The sequence below is a fragment of the Microcaecilia unicolor genome, chromosome 5, assembly GCF_901765095.1.
Source record: "Microcaecilia unicolor chromosome 5, aMicUni1.1, whole genome shotgun sequence".
Classification (NCBI taxonomy): Eukaryota; Metazoa; Chordata; class Amphibia; order Gymnophiona; family Siphonopidae; genus Microcaecilia; species Microcaecilia unicolor.
In genome coordinates, this window is record NC_044035.1 from 106,475,197 (window position 1) to 106,499,676 (window position 24,480).

Below are 24,480 nucleotides of genomic sequence, written 5' to 3' on the forward strand. Positions count from 1 at the left end.
AATTGTGTATTTTGAAAAAGGCACTAAAATATGTGGTACACTGTCCTAAAATTCTTTAAATGAAAGGTAAAGTCACTAATACAATAAAGTACCAACCTCTCCAAATCATACTTGCTGAAAATGTATCCTCAGATGGTGGGCTACACCATCTTTTATGTTAGCCAATCACCACATTCCTCATTGGTCCATATTGAGCATGATATTAAGTGTAAACTTGTGAAAAATAATGTGCAGAAGTCACTTAAAAAAAAACTCTTAAAAAATAATTCAAAGAAACACTTAGCTTTAGCATAAACTTGATTAAAGTAACCCCTCCCTTGAATCAACACACACACTCACACACACACACGCATGCGCACACACACATGTACACACACACATGCATATGCGCACAGACACTCACAAAATACACAAACTCACGTGCGCACACACACACACTCACAAAATACACACACTGACATACAAACACACACACACACACACAACTTATTCACACACAAACTGGCAGCATGAAAGAAAAATCAACAAGTTAAATATCTTCAGGCATTTCCTGGGAATTCTGTAGAAGCAAAATCAAGAAGCAGCAGCATTTCCTTTACTCAGTTTGGAAAATGGAGCTCACAGTCCATTAACATACCTGATAAACTTCTCAGCAAGACTTTCCACAAAGGAGTAAATCTCAGTCCAATGGTTCCTTACGCTTCCAGACCTAGACATGAATTCAATAAGTCAATATTAAAGAACAAAGGAAGAAGTGACATAGATTATAGAAGTTAAACACACAGAATTCAGAGGCAACAAAAAGAAAACAGACAATAGTTCCCAATACAAAATGAAATACTGATAATGGAATAAAACTTAATTTTCTATTTTCTTGATGGACTACAGATGTAGTGAGCATACACTAAGGGGTCGATATTCAGCTGGCGGCAGTGAGTGTTTTGCCTACCACCACCAGTGTCATTCCCAGATATTCAATGCCGGGCCATGTCCAGGCTTCACTGAATAGCAGGTTTTTGTGAAGCTGGCTAAAGCCAGATGCACTAAACTTAAGGAGCCATTGACGGGCCATTAACAAACCATTAACGAGCAAGTAGTAAACCCTGAAGACTTTTTTCCAATGACGGTAGCAGCTAACGAAAACGGAAGGCAGATGAGCAAATTGTGTAGAAACCCTATTGTAATGAGATGCACTAACCTTTTCCGATTGCCTTAACGCTGGAAAATCTAATGAAAGGTCTGTACCTCTCGTTGGGGCTGCGCGGGACTGAAAAACTGCAACAAAAGTAACAAAAAAAAAATAGCGCTCCACTTTAAAAAAAACGTCCATTTTGGCTGTCATTCCCCTCCCCCCCCCCGAAGACACCGCGCTGCTCACCCCCTCCGATGTGGCTCGATCCAGAGGACAGTGCAGTTGAGGACACCCATCCATAAAAAACGTCCATTTTGGCCGTCATTCTAACCCCTTAATAATAAAAACGTCTTTTTTGGCAGTGCTTCACTCAGCTGAGAGACCTGGAAGTCTCTGAGCCCTCTCTTAGGGCATGACCATGTGTGTCTGGAGGCTTTTTACTTGCTGCGGTACAAAGGGCTCTGGCAATCGGGAAAAATCACTTAACTGCTGAGTGGCTGTTTCTACCCAGTTAAATCATTTTGAATATCGACCCCTGAATTTTTGAATGCTCACACATGGGGGGGGGGGGGGGGGGGGGTTGGAATAAAACATATAGAATGTGTTTACTTAAAATGTATTGTATTGTGCTTGTTTGTTTGTTACATGCAACTTTGCTTGGCAGAGAATATCAAGAGGCATATTTGGTGCTAGGGATAGCAAATTGAGAGATATTTCACACTGGTGAAACACTGAACAGAGGAGCAGCTGAGCTCACTGGTTTTACATACTAAAAAAAAATGTCAGCTGGCTGCTTCAAATGGAGAGTTCATGCAACTGACTGAACTAAAATGTACAGGGAGGAACCCTGAAAACATTCACATTCAGACAGACAGTGCACCTATTGATAGCGTGTGTAATGAACATAATAAAGAAGGGTAAATAAGAGCAAGAACACACATACTGATTCCATTTCTGAATCTATCTTTGTCATATCTTCTCAGTTCCACTGTTGTGTGTCAAAGGATAGACAATTATTACTTTGTTATATAGGTTGCATTGTAGAATCATACTGAGCAAGCGCACCGTTTCATACTACTGCTGAGAGAATATTTATTTTATTTATTTATTGATGACAAAACTTTTTATACCCTCTTCTTGGACATGCCAATCAAAATGATGTTCAATTTTTGAAGCAAATAAAAACATACCAACAAAAATATAACATTATTATAATTAAAACAAAACAGTTTAGACCTTAAGCAATTTCCTTAGGAAACAAGAAGTATTTTAAGGCCTTTCCAAATCCAATAACTGGCAACATATTTTTCAGTTCCTCCGGTAGTTTATTCTACCATTCTGCAACTACCAACCTAAGGGATCCGTTTACCAAGCTTCGGTAAAAGGACCCCTGCAGTGGCATCATCGCATGGGTTTGCGATGCGCCAAGGCCCGCTTTTACCACAGCGGGTAAAAGGCTTTTTTTTTTTTTTAAAGGAAATGGCCATACGGTAAGTTAACCTATTGCCATGTGGCCATTTCCCAGGGGAGCTCTTACCGCCACCTATTTAGGAGGTGGTACAGGCCCCCATGATAACCCGGCGGTAACTGGGGCGCGCAGAACTGGTGGTAGTGCCAGCCCCCACTGCGCAGAAATGGCCACAGTGGCAGTAGGCACTACCACCAGGCTCCTGCAGTAGTCCGGCAGTAGTACTGAACTGGCATGCAGCATACCCGCAGTGGGCTTGCCACACCCCATAAAGGGGCCTCTAAATACCTTCTGTCTAGTGACCAAGGCTGAGAAGAATATTAGAAAACACAGGGTAAGAGAGGAATTCAGGGGGATGGTACATCCCCAATCCCTGACACACACACATGAACACTCTTCATTCATCACCTCCCTCCTACTCCCACTACGCCCTCTCTGAGACAAAGAGAAAGATATAATCAGGAGTGACCCTATAATTAGGCCAACTGAAGCGGAGGCCTCAAGCAGCGCTTTACAGAAAGCAGTATCACAAAGAGCCCACAATGAAACAAATGAGTGGCAGTAGAGAGCAGAAGCTGCCTCAGAGTGCCCCCTCCCCCCCCCTCCCCGCAGACAGTCTGACATCTTTTCCCCCTCTCCAACCCTTTCCTCACAGTTTACCTCCACTTGCTTTACAGAGGTTGCCAGGCAGTGGCAGCAATTCACATTCGCTGCCTGCTAAGGAGTCTTCTCTTTACTGCACCCTGTCCCTAAGGAAATAGGAAGATGCATCATACAGGGCAGGATGCAGTAAAGAGAAGACACAGTGGCTGGTGGCAGACAGCGAATGTGAATCACTGCAGTCGCCTGACAACCTCTGCAAAGCAAGCGGAGGTAAATCGGGGGAAGGGGTTTGAGAGGGGGAAAAGTTGTCTGTGGGGGAGAAGTTCGAAAGTTGCTGGACCACTTGCGGGAGGGGGAGGGAGAGGAAAGGTATCAGACTGCGGGGGTGGGGTGGGATAGGAGCAAAAGGAAAGATGATGGCTCTCAGATGCAGGGGAAGGATTGGAAGGTGAGAAGTTAGAATGGTGGGGGGTAGAGGATGAGAGAAGGAGACATGTTGGCCTCAGTGGCAGATGAGAGGGAGGGAAAGATGGTGAGCAGCAGAAGACAGGGAGAGAGGGAGAGAGGGAGAGATGTCTGAATAGGGAGAGAGTGGGACAAATGCTGGACAGCAAGAAGTAGAAAGGGAAACCAGACAGAGAGATGTTTGGGGGAGGGAGGTTTGAGGAAAGGGAGGGAGAAATGCTGGACAAGAGGAGGCAGGAAGGGAAGTGAGAAGGAAGGATGTTTGAATGGGGGTTGGAGATGAAGGAGGGAGGGAGGGAGGGAGGGAGGGAGAGGTGCTGGAAAATGAAAGGCAGAAAGAGAAGCAAGAAGGAGGGTGTATGTGGGGAGGATTGGTGATCAGAAAAATGCTGGAAGCCAGAAGGAAAGGTGCTTGTGGAAGGGAAGGGGGGAGAAAGGAGATGTTGGACAACATGAGGCAGGAAGGGAAGTCAGAGGGAGAGATGTTTGGAGGGGAGGGGAGGGAGAAATGCTGGCTAGCAGTCAGTAAGGGAAGTAAGAGGGCAAGATGTTTGAACTGGGTGAGAGAGAGAGAAATGCTGGATAATGGGAGGGAGGGAGGGAGGGAGGGATGTTGGACCTCCAACATCTCCCCATCCCTCCTCTCTGTCCCAACAGGAGGCAGGAAGGGAAGAGAGAGAGACATCTTGGAATTGGGGGGTGAAGGGGATGGAATGAAAGATGCTGGACAATGGGAGGAAGGAAGGAAAAAAAAGAGGGAGAGAATTGGACTCAAGGGAAGGAAGAAAGAGGGAGAGCTGCTGGTCTATGGGAAAGCATGACAGATGAGAAAGAGAAATGCTGGTCAATGGGATAGGGCAGAAGGGTAAAACAAAAAAGGTGGGAATATAAGCCAGGCTCTCCAAAGAATGGAACCAAAAATTGTTTAAAAATCAAAGTTTAATATTTTCAAACAGATAAATATACCAATAATGCATAAGAAATGACTCGACACAACGTTGTGTTTCGGCCAAGGAGGCCTACATCAGGAGTCTTATGGAACTGGTTAAAATAAGATGTCAAAGGAATCTCAAATAGTAAATAGAGGATTCCAAAGGATCTTGCAAAATAAATATATAGAAAATATATAGTCTTAAAAAAGACCGTTGTACAAAGTGAGCCGTCTGACTGACGCAGTGATTTCAGCGTCACTGCGTCAGTCAGACGGCTCACTTTGTACAACGGTCTTTTTTAAGACTATATATTTTCTATATATTTATTTTGCAAGATCCTTTGGAATCCTCTATTTACTATTTGAGATTCCTTTGACATCTTATTTTAACCAGTTCCATAAGACTCCTGATGTAGGCCTCCTTGGCCGAAACACAACGTTGTGTCGAGTCATTTCTTATGCATTATTGGTATATTTATCTGTTTGAAAATATTAAACTTTGATTTTTAAACAATTTTTGGTTCCATTCTTTGGAGAGCCTGGCTTATATTCCCACCTTTTTTGTTTTACATTTCACGCACCGTGGGATCTATTGAGTTCTCCATATTTTTGTGGATTCTCTTTAGACTATAGGGCAGAAGGGAACAGATATGGGACAGGGATATGTGAGGCTTCAAGGGGTGAGGGAAGGAGAGAGAAAGGAGGAGATGATGGGCTACAAGAGTGGAGCAAGAGATAGGGAAAGGAGATACCAAGAAAGGAGGAAACCATGCAGGAAAGGCCAAGGGGGTTGTCAAGGAGATGAGTGAGAAGAGAATAGTGAGTCAGAGGTAATGGGGAATAGGTGAAAGATAAATGGGAATAGGAGGCTGGGGAAGGGGCGAGATGTCAAATGGGAGAGCTAGGGGGTGAGAGAAGGCGATGGAAAGTTGATAGGTAGATGAAAAGTAGAAAGGAGTAGGGTGAAATTTGAGTGGACAGAGGCAGAAAAAAAAAGGAAGGAAAGAGCCATAAAGGAAAGATCAATATGGCAGAGACAGATGGTTTGAGGGAAAAAGAAAGGAGGAGAGAGGAGAAAAGAAAAATGGACAGCAGCCACTAAGAATAAAAGACAGAAAGGAAAACAGAAACTGTGACCAATGTAAAGGAACATGAAACCATCCAGAAAATAAAGGTAGAAAAAAGTGGTTTAGTTTGAATTTATTAATTGAGATATGTTAGCTTTGGGAAATGTTCATCGCAGATGTCTTTGTATTGTATTCAGTACAAAATATAATAATTTATGTTTTTATTTCTCCAGTGTTGCAACACATATTGAGTTTACATAAGAATAGCCATAATGGGTCAGACCAATGGTCCATCTAGTCCAGCAATGGCCAATCCAGGTCACAAGTACCGGGCAGAAACCCAAATAGTAGCAATATTTCATGCTACCAATCCCAGGGTAAGCAGTGGCTTCCCCCATGTCTATCTCAATAGCAGACTATGGACTTTTCCTCCAGGAACTTGTCCAAACCTTTTTTAAACCCAGATACATTAACCGCTGTTACCACATCCTCAGGCAATGAGTTCCAGAGTTTGATTTCTTGGGGTTCCCAGTTCAATTTTTGTCTTCATATTTCCATTTATAATTGGTGATCCCTTGTTCTGTATTTTGTGAGTCTGTCTGTCTGTCCTTTGCATGTAATTAAGATGTGGTATTCTGTAGTGTTGAGATCTGTAGCATTCCCACTTGTTCTGTTTTACCTGTAGTAGGTGTATTGGTGTTTTAGGGCCCACAGTAATAATTGCAGTGCCGCCTGTTTATAGGTAGGGTTTTAGCTGTTTGAATCATAGGATTAGTGCTACTGTTGAATGACATGATTTCTACTTATATGTTGAATTAGGCTTTTTTTTCAGGTTTTGTGTTTTATAATATACCTAGTAGTGGAAAGATTTGTGTTGCTATTGCTCAGATGACATGAAAATCAGGATTTGTTGTTGTTATTGTATGGTGACTTCCATGGAGAAATGTTCTAGTTCTGATCTGCATTTATTGTAGGGAGGTTGATATTTTTGAGGATGCAGAACATGTTTACAATTAACTCATATGAATTGCTGTACTGTGTCTCATCAAAGGTCTGTGAGGTTCATCTATGCAATATGTCACACATGCAAACATTGTCCATCAGGTGTGTCCTGACTGAAAAAAGGTTGATAGTCACAATATGTAGTTCTGCCCAAATTTATACCCCAGATATATTGGCCTTCAATCTCAGTCCATTGTGATGGTGAATCTCACTTTTTGGGATGGGCCGCCCTTGGCATCTATGATTTGGGAGGGGCACACGGGTGCTACTCCTGGCCTGCGAGACCCTGCCCATCAAAATTTGTGCCAGCTGATCATTTCTACTCTGTCTGTCCTGGTGCCACTAAATCCACTGCAGAGTCAGAAGTTCCTTTTTTTTCTTCCAGCCACTATAGCTGCCGGCACCAGGTAGCTACTAAAATCAGAATCTACTTCCTATTTTGTGTGAGATATAGTAAATACTTGTTCTCTGCTTTCAACTCCTAGGTAGTTCCAGCAGCCACAGAAGATATAGTGGCACTTGGCAGGTAGGAGAAGGGGGGTTATGAGACCTGACTGATGCTGGAGATGGGAAAAAGGGGTTGGGGGCTAACAAGGAGGCAGGTGGGAGACAGAAGCTGAGGTCTGGAGATGGGTCTGATACTAAGATGGGAGGAGGGTGGTGGTGGTGAGAGAAGGAAGAGAAAGACAAATATTGGGGGGAAGGGAGAGAAACATGGGCATATGTAGGGGAAGGTGAAAACAGAGGAACAGAGATGAATGCTGGGGATAAGGTGGAGGAAAGATAGGGTAAATACATATTGTGGAAGGAGATAAGTGAGTGGATGCTGGGGAAGGAGAGAAAGAAGTGTAGGAGAAGAGGCAGAGACAATAGCTGCTGGGGAAAGGGGGGAAAAGAGGCAAAGGACTACGAAGGATGCAACAGATAAACTGTAATATAGGTGAGAGGTAAAAGGGGGAATGTGAGCCTAAGTAAGGGGAATAAGACATAAGAAGGGGAGGGGATGAACAAAAGGGATGGAGCTGGGGTGGATGAGGGGATGAGAGAATGAGAGTGAGGGAAGAGATATTGGACAGAGGAGGAGGGGGAGAGGTGCTGGATAAGAGGAAGAGAGAAAGGAGAGCTTGAGATGCTGTGGAAGGAGAGAGAGATGGGCAGTGGGGGACTGAGGTGAGGGAAAGCAATGAAAAGCTGAAGAGTGCTGAGATGGGGGAGGGGGAACCAGCTCATCCCTCACCCCAGGCAGCAGATTGCCTTGAGCCGCCCCTGGATACAATAATAATGGGGAGAGATAGAGAGAGAGAGATATACCTATATCTGGCTTTCATATCATTATTAACATGTACTATACTATTCCACCTATACCGATTTATTTCCGACATGATTTTATTAAGACAATACTTTCATGTTCATCAATACCATCTTCACTGACAACACCATGTCTTCTTTTCAATCAATTTGATTCAATTCGAAAGGCAAATTTCTAGAGTTCCATAACAAAATCCTTGTCTTGAATGAATACATAGCTATGCCTAGAACTGTGAGCACCCATTCAGTGATAGACCCTGTATCAATCAATGTCAGTGACAGAATTGCAGCATTGTATGTGGCTCTTTAGCTACAGAACTGCCTCACACAATTGCTCTTTGTACCAAAAACATGTGCCAGATCAATCACTGGAATACCATGTTTTATATCCCACTACACAGCACCCAAGGGACATGTTTCAGAAACAGTTTAATGCTACTGACTGAGAGAAGGGCTAATTGTAATTAGGAAATTAATCAGACTTAACAGATGAGAACAATGAGTTTTTCAAGATCATGGTATTAACCATGCTAGCACAATATTAAACCAAACAACCTCAGTATAAAATAACATTATTCAACAGTAGCAGTCACTTTTGTGTCACACTTACAAGATATATAAATGTGATAAGAATGAAGCGCTCCTGTCTGTGGAATATTTTGGTGCCGTGTTAGCATCACACAAGATTATAAAGTCACAATGTAGGAAAATAAAATACCCAAATGAACAGATCTCCTAATGGTTACCTCTTTATTTAGTCAGAAACGTTCTTGAAGGCTGATATGATTAGAAAGAGATATTTATTTTTTTTAAAAGGCTCTTGGTATCCTAATACTATTTTTTATTCATGCATTTTTTTAATAGTATTATTTTTATTTTTGTAATATAATTTTACAAAGGGCCCTGTTTACTAAGCCGTGCTAGAGACACACATCTTTAGCAAACAGTAAGCATTAGCACCAGCTAACAGTGTAGATGCCCACAGGGGCATCTACATGGTTAGCACGCGCTAAAAACGCTAGTGTACCTTAGTAAACAGGGCCCAAAGTTTGTTCCTCAGTGAGTCATATTTATTCACACAATTCTTCCGTCTACGATTCCTAATGTGGCTCTACCACATGAACTTTATCTTACCACAACATCACATTGTATTTGTTCACACCAGAGTCTGCAAACACCTCTCCGGGACTATGTAAGCCACATTGAGCCGACAAATAGGTGGGAAAATGTGGGATTCAAATGTAACAAAAATAAAATAAATAATTCTAATACTTTCATTTGCACATATGTTTGTGGCATCAGGGAAAGAGATAAACATTTTTTAAAAAACTTGCAGTGTCAAATTAGAAACGGCACAGATTTATTTAAGTGCAAGTAAATTACATTTCTGCAAATATTCTGGAGAAAATGCAGAGAAATGCTTCTACAGAACCTTTTCCTGTTTTGTGCAGTAGTGAAGACATGCAAATTCACCAAAACATATGATGGCAGATAAGGATTCTAAAACGTACCTTATAACTGTGGCCCTTCTGTGTATATTCCATCTTTTTTTTTTTAATGGTACTATTCTTGCCTCTACCAGCTCATTCATCTTGTGTGAAGATATATTTTCTAACGCTATTCTTTAGTCTGTCCCCTTTGAGACATACCAGGATCTCTTATTCTAGAACTTTCTTTCCACTAAAAACATGTTTGCTTCTTGTGCATTATTTAATATTTGAATGTTTCAGTTCAAGGATAAAATATTAGGGCAAGGATATCGGATTATGACACATGCAGACAGACCAGTAGAAATTAAAACAATCTTGTACCAGATTGAACATTTCTAGCAGAAAACGAGAATTCCAGATCTGTGGTCATTTGGAAGCAGGATCTTTTAGAGTATAGAGCTTGTGTGCACAGTCAGAAGAGAGATCAGTTAAGGAATCAGATCTTGCATGCTTTTGTTGTAATATGCGAACTGAGGGGGAAAACATTCTGATGTGGTAGATCCAAGTTATGATACATTTTATGATTTTTTTTTTTTTGTAATGACAAGATTGTGGCCACTGGGGACTCTTTTTCCCATATGATGAAAGAGATGAGGAAGATAGGATAGATAGTTGGGAAGAGTTTTATTTATCAAATAAGGAAGAGATACAAAAAACAATGTTGTGGGTGGCAAAGGGAGATTGTTCCCTGGATCCATGCCCTGAATAGCTTTTGAAGTATTTGCCAGAAGGGTGGTGGGAACCATTTATATTTAATCATCTTTTTAATGAAGAAGAGAGGGATAAATGCCAGAAGCAACCAAATGTGCAGTAATTAAACCAATTTTAAAATAGATTGGGGGTGATCGTACAGAGTTGGGGAATTATAGGCTATTGTCAATCTCCCAGGGTTGGTTAAAATAATAGCTTAGTAGCATTCCAAATACATAATCTTCTGGAAACTGAGAATAAATTGGATGAGGCATAGTTTGGCTTTCGTCCAGGACTTAGTATGAAGACTGTGCTCTATGCAGTGCTGGATGATCTGAATGAGTGATTGGATTGTTGGGGTTAATTTGATTTGATTTATTGACTTAATATTCTGTTCTTTGCAAAGAACCATAGCTGATTACAATGAAAAAGAAAAAATTGAATACAGTCATATAATAAAATACATTACCAACATAAACTCCAAATGTAATATAAAGAATCATAAGATCCAGTTCAATAAAATGGGCCTATTACTGCCCAAAGCTATCATCAAACAAAATGGCCTGAAGAAATTTCTCAAATTCTAGGCTTATTGCAAATATAAGGGCACACATATCTAAAAGTTTTTCATATGTAGATATCTTTTAACTTTCTGTAGTCTGAGGACTATCATCAAATTTTGTTGGAAAGGCTGCAGAATTTGTAGATGGGAGGAGGGGTTTTTCTGATTATGGTCCTTTTGCTGGGGGGAGATTGGGTGATAGAAGGGGAAAGGGAGAGGGATTGGGATTGGGACTTGATAAACTGCCTTTCTGTGATTTTTGCAACTACATTCAAAGTGGTTTACATAATATATACAGGTACTTATTTGTACATGGGGCAATGGAGGGTGAAGTGACTTGCCCAGAGTCACAAGGAGGAGGAGGAAGAAAAACAATTGCCCTAAATGACCAGATGATCACTGGAGGGAATCAGGGATGACCTCCCCTTATTCCCCCAGTGGTATAGCTTTTTTGAAATGTGATACAAAGGCATTATAACGTCCTCATTTTTGTTTTCCATCCCTTTCCTAATAATTCCTAACATTCTATTTGTTTTCTTAGCCGCTGCCACACGCTGAGCAAAGGGTTTCAAGGTATGATCAATAGTGACACCTAAATTCCTTTCCTGGTCGGTGACTCCTAATGTGGAACCTTGCATCACATTGCTATAGTTCGAGTTCCTCTTTCCCATATGCATCACTTTGCACTAGCTCACGTTAAACGTCATCTGCTATTTGGATGCCCAGTCTCCTAAGATCTTCTTGTAATTTTTCACAATCCTCTCACAATTTAACAACTTTAAATAACTTTGTGTCATTAGCAAATTTAATTACCTCACTAGTTACTCCCATCTCTAGATCATTTATAAATATGTTAAAAAGCAGCGGTCCAGCACAGACCCCTGGGGAATCCCACTATCTACTCTTCTCCATTGAGAATATTAACCATTCAACCCTACTCTCTATTTTCTATCAGTTTTAACCAGTTTTTAATCCATAATAGAACATTACCTCCTATCTCATGACTTTTCAGTTTCTCCTTTTGAAAATCCAGATACACAATCAGGCTCATTTTCAAAAGAGATAGACGTCCAAAAAGTGACATGTCAGAATTTGGTTGTTTATCTCATAGAAACGTCCAAATCATTATCAAAACCTATTTTTGGACGTCTTTCTCTGAAGTCCGTCAAAAGGGCGTCCAAATTTCAAGAGGGGCAAGCCAGGGGCGAGTTTAGGGCAGGACTTGGGCGTTCCTAAGACATGGACATCTGCCAGCAATAATGGAACAAAACAAAGATGTTCTAGACTAAAACTTGGACGTTTTGAGCTAGACCTGTTTTTATACAAAAAAAAGCTGCAGTGGGAATTGAACCTACTTCCCCAGGATCAACATCAGCTGTACTAACCACTAGGCTACTCCTTTACTCCACACAAGCAGTGTGCCAAATGACCAGATGACCACTGAAGGGAATCGGGGATCACCTCTCCTCCAAATCACAAAACATTTTTCCAAACAGCATTTTGAAAAGGAAAAGATAGACTTTTTTTGTAGAAAATTACCTTTCCTGTTCTGATTTTGAACGTTTAACAAAAAACGTCCAAATTCAGACTTAGATGTCATATCCAAAAATGCTCGTTGGGCATCTGACTTGCCCAAAGTCACAAGGAGAAGCAGTGGGAATTGAACCCATGTTGCCAGGATCAAAGCCTGCTGCACTAACCATTAAACCACTGCTCTGTTTTGGACAGCTTGCATTTGGATGTCTTTTGTTTGAAAAATGAATCAAAAAAGGACGTCCAAATCACAGGACATCCATAGTATTTTCGAACACAACAGATAGATGTCCATCTTTTCTGAAAATGATCTTCAAGGGCTCACTGTGAGAAAAACGTCCAAAAAGTGGCATAAATCTGCATTTGGACATTTTTCTCACAAAAAAGTGCCCTAAATGACCAGGTGACCACTGGAGGGAATCAGGGATGACCTCCCCTTACTCCCCCCAGTGGTCATTAACCCCCTCTCACCCCAAAACTGTGATTTAAAACATTACTTACCAGCCTGTATGCCAGCCTCAGATGTTATACTCAGGTCTATTAGAGCAGCATGCAGGTCCCTGGAGTAGGCTAGTTGTGGGTGCAGTGCACTGCGACAGGTGGACCCAGGCCCATACCTCCCCCTATCTGTTACACTTGTTGTGGAAACTTTGAGCCCTCCAAAACTCACCAGAAACCCACTGTACCCACATATAGGTGCTCCCTTCACTCATAAGGGCTATTGTAGTGGTGTACAGTTGGCAGTAGTGGGTTTTAGGTGGGTTGGGGGGGGGGCTCAGAAGACAAGATAATGGAGCAACAGTGAGCAGTGGCGTCGCGAGGGCAGCTGACACCCGGGGTGGGTCGCCGCTGCGCACCCCCCCCCCGGGTGCAGCGCAACGCACCCTCCCCCCTCCGTAGCACAACACCCCCCCCGCCCGCTAGCCCGCGAGAACATACCTGGAAGGCAGTGAGGGGCGGGTGGGAGGGCCAATCCGCCGAGAGCACGCCGCTGGGGGGGTGTCGGCGCCTCGCTGGTTCCTTGCTCTCTCTGCCCCGGAACAGGAAGTAACCTGTTCTGGGGCAGAGAGAGCAAGGAACCAGCGAGGCGCCGACACCCCCCAGCGGCGTGCACACAGGGCAGACCGCCCCACCACCCCCCCTTCCTACGCCACTGACAATGAGATGTGTACCTGGGAGCATTTATTTGAAGTCCACAGCAGTGCCCCCATGGTGCCCCACTGCTCTCCTGGGATTTCTGTGTGGCCAGTCTACTAAGAATGCTGACTCCTCTTACATCCCAATGGCTTGATTTTGTGTGTTTTTCACTTGGATTTTTTTCGAAAATGGACCAAAAAGATAAATGCACAGAGCACAAAAACATCTAGCAAACAGCCATTTTTGAAAAAAAAAAAATATATACTTTTTCTGTTTTGAAAATAGCTATATTTTATATATCCACTTGAATTTTGGACATTTTTAGCAAACATCCAAAATTGGACTTAGACATCATATCAAAATGCCCATTCATGAGGAGAGGTGTTATCAGCAAAAGACACCAAGAGATATGATCTTTATTCTGACCCAGTATGGCAATATTTAATTACTTATGATTTTCAAATACTCTTAATTAGTCTCATATGCAGTGGCACCCTATTACCTAAAACAGACCTTATGAAAATATCTCAAATTTCAAATGAAATCCATTTACTCCTAAATCTCAGATAACTAGATTCCACGTCAAGGACTAGTTTTAAACCAGAAAAAAAAATCAACAAAAGATGCTTTTTGTACGTACAAAATCAAACTGCATACTAAAAATGATAGTATTATTTTAAGACACTTCTGAACAACAGAAATGCGTCACTACATTTAATTCAAGCAGAATGAACACTAAACACATTTCTCCTTCATTAGGCATTGACAGTAATTTTTACTGCTCTTTGAAATCTAAAACTACAAATAACTGACCATATTTACTTACCATAGAAAAAACAACACAGCTTTCCTGGAATATCTACTGAAAAATAATCTACAGCGGCTACCTTAAACAGAAACACATGTTTCCCAATAACACTGGTGGCCTAACCACTTTCATTAAATAAACCCTGTCATAAAGAACAGTCAATGGATAAGCAATATAATTCAGTAGCAACGGTTTAAACTCTCTCTGACTTACACATTCCCTTTTACCTAGTTTCATAAACACTTGGGCAACTGGAGCAAAAAACAGTGCCACCATGTCTTTAATTCATCTAAAAGCGACCATCAGGAATTGGCTTATCAGCCTCTCAAATCCCTTGTTTGGTGGTGAACCATTTCCTTTAAGGCAGGTTCAAAAGATTTGTTTTAGTGCTAATAATCTGTAGAAGTAGAACCACTGACGTGGGAAAAAGGAATGGCCAGGGACAGATAACCTCTCTTTCTACTGCCGTGGCATTGTCTTTCTCCTATTACCCCTTACATTTGTACAGAAAAGAAACAGATGCACTGTGACCTCTATTCCCTCTGTGCTTGACTTCATGGACCTCCATTCTTTCCAAGTAGGAGGAAGTTTTATACTGAGATTAGACCTGAGGAAAGCAGCAACAGAAGGCAGTAAATTTGGGAAATAAGCCAGTGCATGCTTAATGCCTGCTACTACCACTACCTTTGCTGGACCTGGCCACACTTCACCTGAAATGAGCTCCATAACAGGGACATAGGAGAGATAATGAGGTCTGGAGAGCAGGGAAGATATGAGGTTTATGGTGGGCTGCTGGGGAGGGGAATAGATAAGGTATGAGCAATGTCCTCTCAAATTTCTAGGAATACTCCTGACCTGCCCATTCCCCTTCCATGGCATGCACCCTTTTAGTTGAGTGCTATGAAATTTAGGTATACATGCTATAGAATAGGTCATAGGCCAGATTCTTTCTTAACTCCAAATTACTGCCAATTAAGTGACAATTTACTCCAGTTAACTCCAATAATTAACTGTTAACACCTAACTAATTAATTTACACATGCATCTGGGATCTGCGCCCAAAATGAGTGAACTATATAGAATCCACAGAATACTTTTTAGGCATGTGTGGTTGAATATTTAGAAGTCCATTTCTGCATTAAAACAGGCATTGCACACAGAAAAAAAAAAAGTTTATAAAATTGCCTCCTCCAAGACCCAGACCTCTCCTTTTCATGTCCCTCTTCCAGACTGAACCACCATATCTTTGTCTACTAACTCTCACTTACTCCCTTCATCTCTCCAGGCTTGATGTCGTCAATACCCCCCCCCCCCCCCCCCCCACACACACACACACACATCCACACACACCACTACCACCACCACCACCACTACCATCACAAAGCACTCGTCGGTTCCCCAGCTTGTCCCTATCATCCCCCCCTCTCTCTTCTCAAGCTCAAATATTCCAGCTCCCTGTCTCCATGGTCAACCTCAACTCCCAGTTCTTTCTCTCCCCCTCTGAGTTTAACTTCCAACCTCAAGTTTGACTGCCCCAGTTCTCTCTGATCCCAGCTCCCTCTCTCTCTCTCTCTGCCCCCAGTCCAGTATTCTTGAGTTGACACTGCCTCTCTTTTTCACTCTAAGATTACACACACAAAACTCTCTAAACCCCTTCCTTATCCCTATTTCCTCTGTTCTCTTGACTTTTGGCACCTCATCCAGTTGCTCCTCTCCTATGTTTATTATTATTATTTTGCTGCCTCTGGGAGCCATCTCTTATGAAGTCAGTTGGCTACACAGGCTCCTCCTTCTCTCCCCATGTGCAGCTGAAAATACAATCATTGCACCAGCTTCAACTCTTTCCATGAGCTATGGAACTGGCTCTTTAAATTGTCATACTAAGCTGCTTCTGCTCATCCTCTTCTAGTGGGCTCAGAGGACCTCAATCTTATTGCATAAGGCTTTTCTTCAGATACATTGATAAAATCTTTTCCCCAGGATAATTCTGGATAAATTCTTTTTTGCACGGTTGTATAGAATTCCCCCAGGAATAAAACTTTAAACTGAGCTCTACAGGAGATAGGAGACACCTCTTTAGACAGATGAAGCACCTCATGAACCATGCAAATAAGCTCAGTTCAAATCGCACCGCTGCTCCTTCTAATCTTGGTCAAGTCATTTAGGGGCCCTTTTACTAAGCTGCTTAGGTGCGTACGCGCGTACTACACGCGTCAATTTTGAGTTGTCGCCCGGCTACCATGTGGCCTTTGCAGTAATTTCATTTTTGACACGCCCCGGAAAATATTTTTATTTTCTGGCGCGTGAGTGGTAATCGGCATTGTACGCATGCTGACGATTACCACCCAGTTAACGCGTGAGACTTTACCGCTAGGTCAATGGGTGGCAGTAAGGTCTCAGACCCAAAATGGATGCGCACAAATTTTTATTTTGCCGCACATCCAGCAGAAAAAAAGGCCTTTTTTGCAGGTGCACTGAAAAATGGATCTGCGTGCACCCAATACACACGTCTAGACCAGTGCAGGCTATTTTTCAGTGCATCTTAGTAAAAGGACCCCTTATCTCTCTATTGCCTCAGGTACAAAACTAGATTGTGAGCCCTGCAGGGGCAGGGAAATATCTAGCGTACCTGAATGTAACTCACCTTGAGCTACTACTGGAGAAGGTGGGAGCTAAATTCAAAAAATAATACAGTGGAACCCCGTTATAACGTGATGATTATGATCCATAAAATATCACTTTGTTAAATGCGGGGTTGCATTCTAGTAGGGAGAAAAGAATATGAACACAATTGAACCAAAAACTGATCTGCTGCAAAAGATTTATTTGCTACAAACCAAGATAGAACTCACACAACTGTGAGCATTATGGCTGAACTACTGTATATGCAACATTAATGGAACATTCAATACTGTATCGGTACACAATGTATCTAGCATGGTCTATTTTCTTAGAGTAGATTCATTGATGCTAAGCTCTCTGGCCAGATTAGTTTGTTGCTTACCAGAGTTCAGTTGACTGAGTGCAGATAACTTTTCTTGAGTAGTGAAAGATTTCCGCTTACGAGATGGTTTCTCCATGGGAGTGGCCTTCAGTCAGGTAGACAGAGTTCATCTGAAGTTGTTTTCACACCGGAACTGAGCGCAGCCTTGAGCCGCAAAGACAGAGCTCACCCGAAGTTGTTCTCAGACCAGCACCGAGAGCAGCCTTCAGTCACGCAGACAGAGCTCACCCAAAGTTGTTTTCACACCTGGGGTGGGCCCAGGCCCACCCCAGCATAGGTAGGCATAAGCTGGAGTATTTTTAATGTAGGGGTTTTTCATGCAGGAAATGGGGTAGCACTCCAGCATAGCTAGATATTGGCTGGAGTGGTTTTCATTTAGTCGTGGGGGGGGGGGGGGGGCCCATGGGCCCCACCCCGGTGTAGCTGGACACTACCGACAGATCTGTATGTAAAAAAAAAATTGGGAACCAAAACATGATTACATTATATTCGGATTTGTGTAATTATGGGGAACATTATATTGGGGTTCTACTGTAATAATATTAAATTAGTGTACTATCACAGCTGTTTTCACTGTGAAAAGCTGAAAAAATGATGACATTTTTATATATAGCTACTATTACATGCACTGAGAAAAATGCTCATACCAAACTTTTTTGCCAAATGCTACAGAAGTACAGAAATCTAAAAGAAAGTATATGAAAATACAGCTGGATGATCCTTTTTTTTAGCATATTGTTCTACTAGTGGGGAAAGGTTCATTGAGCCAAAGGCTTTTCATTTCCAGTGATTTTAGTGCATGGTCAGTATCTCAGATTGACAGCACTGGAAACAGCATTTCTCCACTTTTCATTATTCAACAATTATCATAACTAATGGTTCTGTCTTCTGATGGGAAGGAGGAGCAACTTTAGAAGACAGTTCTTATTAAAAATATGGTCTAAGCCCACCAGAGTTAAAATTTGATCTCTATAGATAATTTCTATAAGCACAAAGAAGGGTAAAAGGCAGGTGTACACTACCACTACTACTACTACTACTACTACTTGACATTTCTAGAGCGCTACTAGGGTTACGCAGCGCTGTACAGTTTAACAAAGAAGGCCAGTCCCTGCTCAAAGGAGCTTACAATCTAAAGGACAAAATGTCAAGTTTGGGCAGTCTAGATTTCCTGAATAGAGGTATGGTGGTTAGGTGCCGAAGGCGACATTGAAGAGGTGGGCTTTGAGCAAGGATTTGAAGATGGGCAGGGAGGGGGCCTGGCAAATGGGTTCAGGGAGTTTATTCCAAGCATGGGGTGAGGCGAGGCAGAAAGGGCGGAGCCTGGAGTTGGCGGTGGTGGAGAAGGGTACTGAAAGGAGGGATTTGTCTTGAGCGCGGAGGTTACGGGTAGGAACGTAGGGGGAGATGAGGGTAGAGAGGTAGGGAGGGGCTGCAGAACGAGTGCATTTGTAGGTTAGTAGGAGAAGCTTGAACTGTATGCGGTACCAAAGAAATAAAATGAATCAAAAGTTGCACTAATGAAGTAAAGCTAGAAAGACCTCAGTCCTAAAAAGAGGTATGAGGGATTTAGAAGCAGTCCTTTTCGCTTTAGGCTGTGCACTTGCTAGAACATTTTGTCCTTATTTCATTATGTAAGCCCCTATATGTTGCTACAGTACCTGCCAGTCATTGCTGTAAGGAATGGTCAACAGACATAGCACAGGAAATTAATTATGCAAGATGAAAGGGGGTGAGAAGAAACCAGAAGGCAACATTTTGGGTTAGAATGAGCAAATTCATTTTTACTATGCGTGCCTACAAAGTTAAGGTGCCTACAAAGTGTAGGCATCTTAACTTTTAAGGTGCCTACACCGTGTAGGCGCCTTAACTTTGTAGGCGCCTACATTGTGTAGGCGCCTTACCTTTGTTGGCGCCTTAACTTTAAGGCGCCTAAACAGTATAGGCACCTTAAAAGTCTGTTAGGCTGTCAACACAAACCTGCTTCTAGTGGCATAGAATGCTTTGAAAATTAATTAGGCATAAGGCGCATAGTGTAGGCGCCTTAACTTTGTAGGTGCTCGTAGTCAAAATTAATTTGCTTATTCTAACCAAAAATGCTGCCTTCTGGTTTTCTTCTCTCCCCCTTTCATCTTGCATAATTAATTTCCAAAGCATTCTATGCTACTAGGAGCAGGTTTGTGTTGACAGCCTAACAGACCCCTCCCTCCCCCACCCCAAGTCCTTAATTACCTGCTGTGCAAGAGTACATGAAGGTGAAGAAAAAATTAAACCTCTTAGCAGAAACAAATGCATACTGCAAAGCTGAAGAGCTGTCTCTTGCCTGGAGTCTGAATACTCCTAACTTGAAGCAGATGGAGTTGAGTCTGGTTCTAATTTGATAGGGGAATGCAGGGTCTACCCCCCCCCCCCCCCCCAGTCCAGTAGGAAAACATATCTGAGATTTCCCAGTAAATATGGAAGGTTTGGGGGTACAAATCTAAAATAGATTAAAAAAAGCTGCACTGTGTCCAGAAAATCTCCAAGGCACCCATGCAGATCAAGGGAAATCTGTGTCTGTGTGTTTGGGGGGCGGGGAGGACGCTGCTTGGAATTTTTGAGGATCCAATATGGATTTTGCAGATATACTGCAGATTGCCTCTGTGATCTCATAGATTTGCACAGGTTTGGTAAGCGGGTAGATAATCATATTTTAAAATGAAACATGTCCCTAATTATGATGTCTTCAAGATAATTTATTTGTATGAAGTTGTGATTTAAAAAATTAGTGTAGTTCGACTAGGAACAGAGGTGCCAACTTTTCAAAATGATTTGGAGTGCTAAATACCACACAAATTACTCTTCTCTGGACAAAATTAAGGCACTTGCTCAATATTGGGACTGCTCAGCACCCATTGCATACGCGAGGATAGTGCATGCCAAACTGACACTACCGACTGGGTAGCGCATGCTCCAAGCAATAATTCCAAGTTTGGCGTGTGCTGAAACCCACGGTAGAAAATATTTTTCTATTTTCTACTGTGGGGAACGTTCCCGGTCGTAACTGGCAGCGTGGCAGCGCGTGAGCTCTTACTGCTAAGCAGGGGTGTAGCCAGACTTTGGTGGGAGAGGGGTCCAGAGCCCGAGGTGAGGGGGCACATTTTAGCCCCACCCGGCGCCGCCGACCCCCCCCCCACCATTGCCGACCCCCCCCCCCCCCCGCCACCACCACCACCAACTTTGACCCCCCCCTGCCAACGACCCTCTCGACCCCCCTCCTGTCGCCAACCCTCCCCTGCCGCCGTCGCCTACCTTTGCTGGCGGGGGACCCCAACCCCCACCACCACCTCTTTCATTACAAGGCTTCATTCAGTTTCTGAGTCTGACGTCCTGCACGTACAACGTGCAGGACGTCAGACTCACAGAAACAGAATGAAGCCTTGCAGATCAGCTGATCTGCAAGGCTTCGTTCAGTTTCTGTGAGTCTGACGTCCTGCACGTACAATGTGCAGGATGTCAGACTCAGAAACTGAATGAAGCCTTGCAACGGAAGAAGAGGACCTCGGCTGGCGGGAGTTGGGGTCCCCCGCCAGCAAACGTAGGCGGCGGTGGAGGGTTGGCGGCGGGAGGGGGGGGGTCGAGAGGGTCATCGGCAGGGGGGTCCAGGGCCAAATCTATGGGGGCCCAGGACCCCGTGGCCCCACGTAGCTACGCCACTGCTGCTAAGTCAATGGCTGGCAGTAAGGGCTCAGGCCGTAAGTAGGCATGCGCTAGTTTTAATTTTTGCACACGCCCACTTCCCAGCCCATTAAAAAATGGCCTTTTTTCCCAGCCGCGGTAAATAAGTGGCCCAGCATGCACCCACACTACCACAGGCAACCTTTTACCACTGCATTGTAAAAGGACCCTTATTTACATCACTTACATAGGGATCCTTTTACTAAGCTGCAGTAAATGGGGCCCTGCGCTAGCATCAGCGTGTGTTTTTCACATGTGCTGAGGCCCCCTTTTACCGCAACGGGTAAAAGGCTGTAATTTTTCTCAAAATGAAACGGCCGTACGGTAAATGAACCACTTGCCATGCGGCCATTTCGGGGGGATCACTTACCACCACCCATTGAGGTGGCGGTAAGGGTTCCCATGCTAACCCAGTGGTACAAAAATAGAAAATATTTCTGTAGCACCAGAAATGTCATGTGCTGGGGGTGGGAACTACCACCGGGCTCCTGCGGTAGCCCAGCGGTAGTTCTGGATTGGCATGTGGCAAGCCTGTTGCCGCACACCAACCCTTTAGTAAAAGAGCCCCTTAATGCATATTTACAAGAAGGTGGGGGGGGGGGGGGACGTACATATGGGTGAAACCTGGACAAGGGCCCAGCTTACATGTGCAACTTAAAAAAAAACAAAACAAAACAGCAAATTATGCATGCATCTCCAACATTTGGGCATGAATGCTTGCACCAGCTTTATGGCTGGCATAAATTCTCATGCATGTAAATACCAGGTTACATCCAAAAATCCAGTAGCGAACAGAACCATTTTCAAACCTGACAAATGCCTATCTGGTTTTTTTTTTTTTTTTCAAAAATAGCCATTTGGTAGATGTTGTTGTACTCAGTACATCTATCTTTTTAGACCATTTTCAAAACAACATCCAAAAGAAAAACACACAAAATCAAGCCATTGGGATGTGTGGGAGGCCAACATTCTAAGCAGACTGGCCACACAGACATCCCAGCAGAGCAGTGGGGCACCCTAGGGGGCATTGCAGTGGACTTCACATAAGGTCCCAGGTACACATCTCATCATTATCCCCTTATATTGCACTGCACCTAGCAGTCGGTGCAGTGCACTGTAGAGACAAGGACCCGGGCCCATAACCCACTCTGTTACACTTGTAGTGGACAATGTCTCTTCCAATACCCACCAAAAACCTACTGTACCCAACTGTAGTAATAGCCCTTGTGCCTGCAAGCATCATCTATATATAGGTACAGTAGGTTTTTGGTGAGTTTTGGAAGACACACTGTCCACTGCAAGTGTAACAAAGTGGATTATGGGCCTCAGTCCTTTTCTCTACAGTGAACTGCACTGACTGCTAGGCTACTCCAGGGACCTGATGCTGCTCTAATAGGACTGGCCATTACATTTGAAGCTGTCATAGAGCATGGTATGTACTGTTTCTTTCACATCTGAAGTGGGGTGGGAGGGGGTCAGTGACCACTGGTGGAGTAAGGGAGGGGGTCGTGCCTTAATCCCTCCAGTGGCCATTTGGGGCACCTTTTTGTGACTTAGAGGCCCTTTTACTAAGGTGTGTAGGTGCTTAAGCGCGTACAATGCATGTGAAATTATAACTACCGCCTGGCTATCGCGTGCCCCAGGCAGTAATTCTAATTTTGATGAGCGTCCAAAATGCATGGTAGAAATAATTTTTATTTTCTACCATGTGGCGCTAACTGAGAGGTAATTGGCAGTATACACACGCTGACGATTACCGCCCGGTTAATGCATGAGACCTTACTGCTAAGTCAATGAGTGGCAGTAAGGTCTGAGGCTCAAAATGGGCACGCACCAATTTTTATTTTGCCGCACGTCCATTTTTGGCCAAAAAAGGCCTTTTTTGCAGGAATGCTGAAAAATGGATCTGCATGCGTCCAATACACTCGCTTACACCAGCGCAGGTCATTTTTTTTGGTGCACCTTAGTAATAGGGCCCCTGAGTCATTATTAACATAGATCTAGCCCAAAATGTCTAGGTTTTAGCCCTGGACATTTTTGTTTTGTTCCATTATGGCAGAAAAACATCCAAGGGTAAGGAACACCCAAACTGTGCCCCTAAAATGCCCTTGACACGCCCCCTTGTGATTTGGACTGCATAGAAAATGTCTCAAAATAGGTTTTGAGCAAAGTAAGCTCTATAATATAGTATATATAGCTCTAAAGGAGTATAAGGGTAACAGTAAACTTTTTTAACTTTTTGGTGGAATTCCGTATGTCTCATTTACAAATACGAGGCTAAATTAGCAGAAAAATCTAATAGAGTTTAGGAATCTGCTTAAAATATGGGAACCAATAGCTCTTCTTTGTGAAAATGCACAGATTTCATAATTTAATTTATATAATTGTATTATTTCAGAGCATGTGCATGCATTGATTCATTTTGAATTGTGTTATTTAGCATTATGGTCCTTTTTCATCTCTTCCATATTTTTTAAAAATAGACCATATCTCATATATATCCCCTTGTGTCCTGCATCATGAGTCTCCAGTGTGTAGGATTCCTTTAGTGTCCCAGAATCAGTCCGACACCCTTAATCTATAGTAAGTTTCTGTTTTGGTTAATTGTAATAAGATTGATGAAAACAAATCGCCTCCTATGAATGTTCTTAGCTTCCTGTCTAGTAATTCAGACATGACATGTTGTGAGGACACCACATGTAAGACGTCATTGTTAAGACTCCACGGATATAGCATAGAATACTGGCACTCGAGATGACAAAACACTATCACATCATTCAACCTGAATAAGTTATAGTGTTACATCCACTGTTCCCTCTAATCTGAGCAGGAGTCCTCCACCTACCATCCTAACTTTCGGAAATCCCTGAAGACTCACCTATTCAACAAGGCATACCAACAAGATCAACAACTAGAAATGTAACATGAAGCAACCTTGCCTGTCATCAACAATGCCTCTGCTCATTCCTACTTGCTTGAACCTCGATCTAGACCTATTAACAATATGTTTTCTACTTATTCTCATTTGCTTAATCTTCGATGACACTACTCTCCATTTACCACTAACAGTTATCTCCTATTCTACTATCTACTAACAATAACACATTGTAAGCCACATTGAGCCTGCAAAGAGGTGGGGAAATGTGGGATACAAATGCAATAAATTAAATAAATAAATAAATAAATAAATCCTGTCAGTGGGAGGTGCTGTTTCATTATCACATTTTCAATAGTGAGGGATAGGCAAGCTCTGCAGGACTACAGGGAACCTGCCTGTCTCTAGCAATTGAAAACACAATATTGAAGCACCACCACCTACTGGCAGCAATTCATCTGGAACACTCCTGCTCAGCCTATAGGGAACAATGGTTAAATCCATCAGTCCAAAGCAAGAGCTGATGCAAGATTTAGTAAGAACTCTGTGGGGAACAAATGATCACACAATCCCTGCTCTTGGTTTTTCTGCAATAGCTCGGAACAAATTTGTATCACTGACTTATTAAAGTAGGAGAGGCTCTGGAATACTTGTAAAGGGGCATATTATTGCAAAAGTAAATAAATCA

At 42.8% G+C, this 24,480-nt stretch overlaps 1 protein-coding gene across 1 annotated transcript in view; it reads right to left on the bottom strand.

Moving 5' to 3' along the window:
• The window catches only part of LOC115470194 (anthrax toxin receptor 1-like), a 138,004-nt gene that overhangs the window by 99,880 nt on the left and 13,644 nt on the right, over positions 1–24,480 (bottom strand). Inside the window, exon 2 of the mRNA XM_030203156.1 lies at positions 638–709. Coding sequence (XP_030059016.1) covers positions 638–709 — 72 coding nt within the window. The remainder of the gene's footprint in view (positions 1–637; positions 710–24,480) is intronic.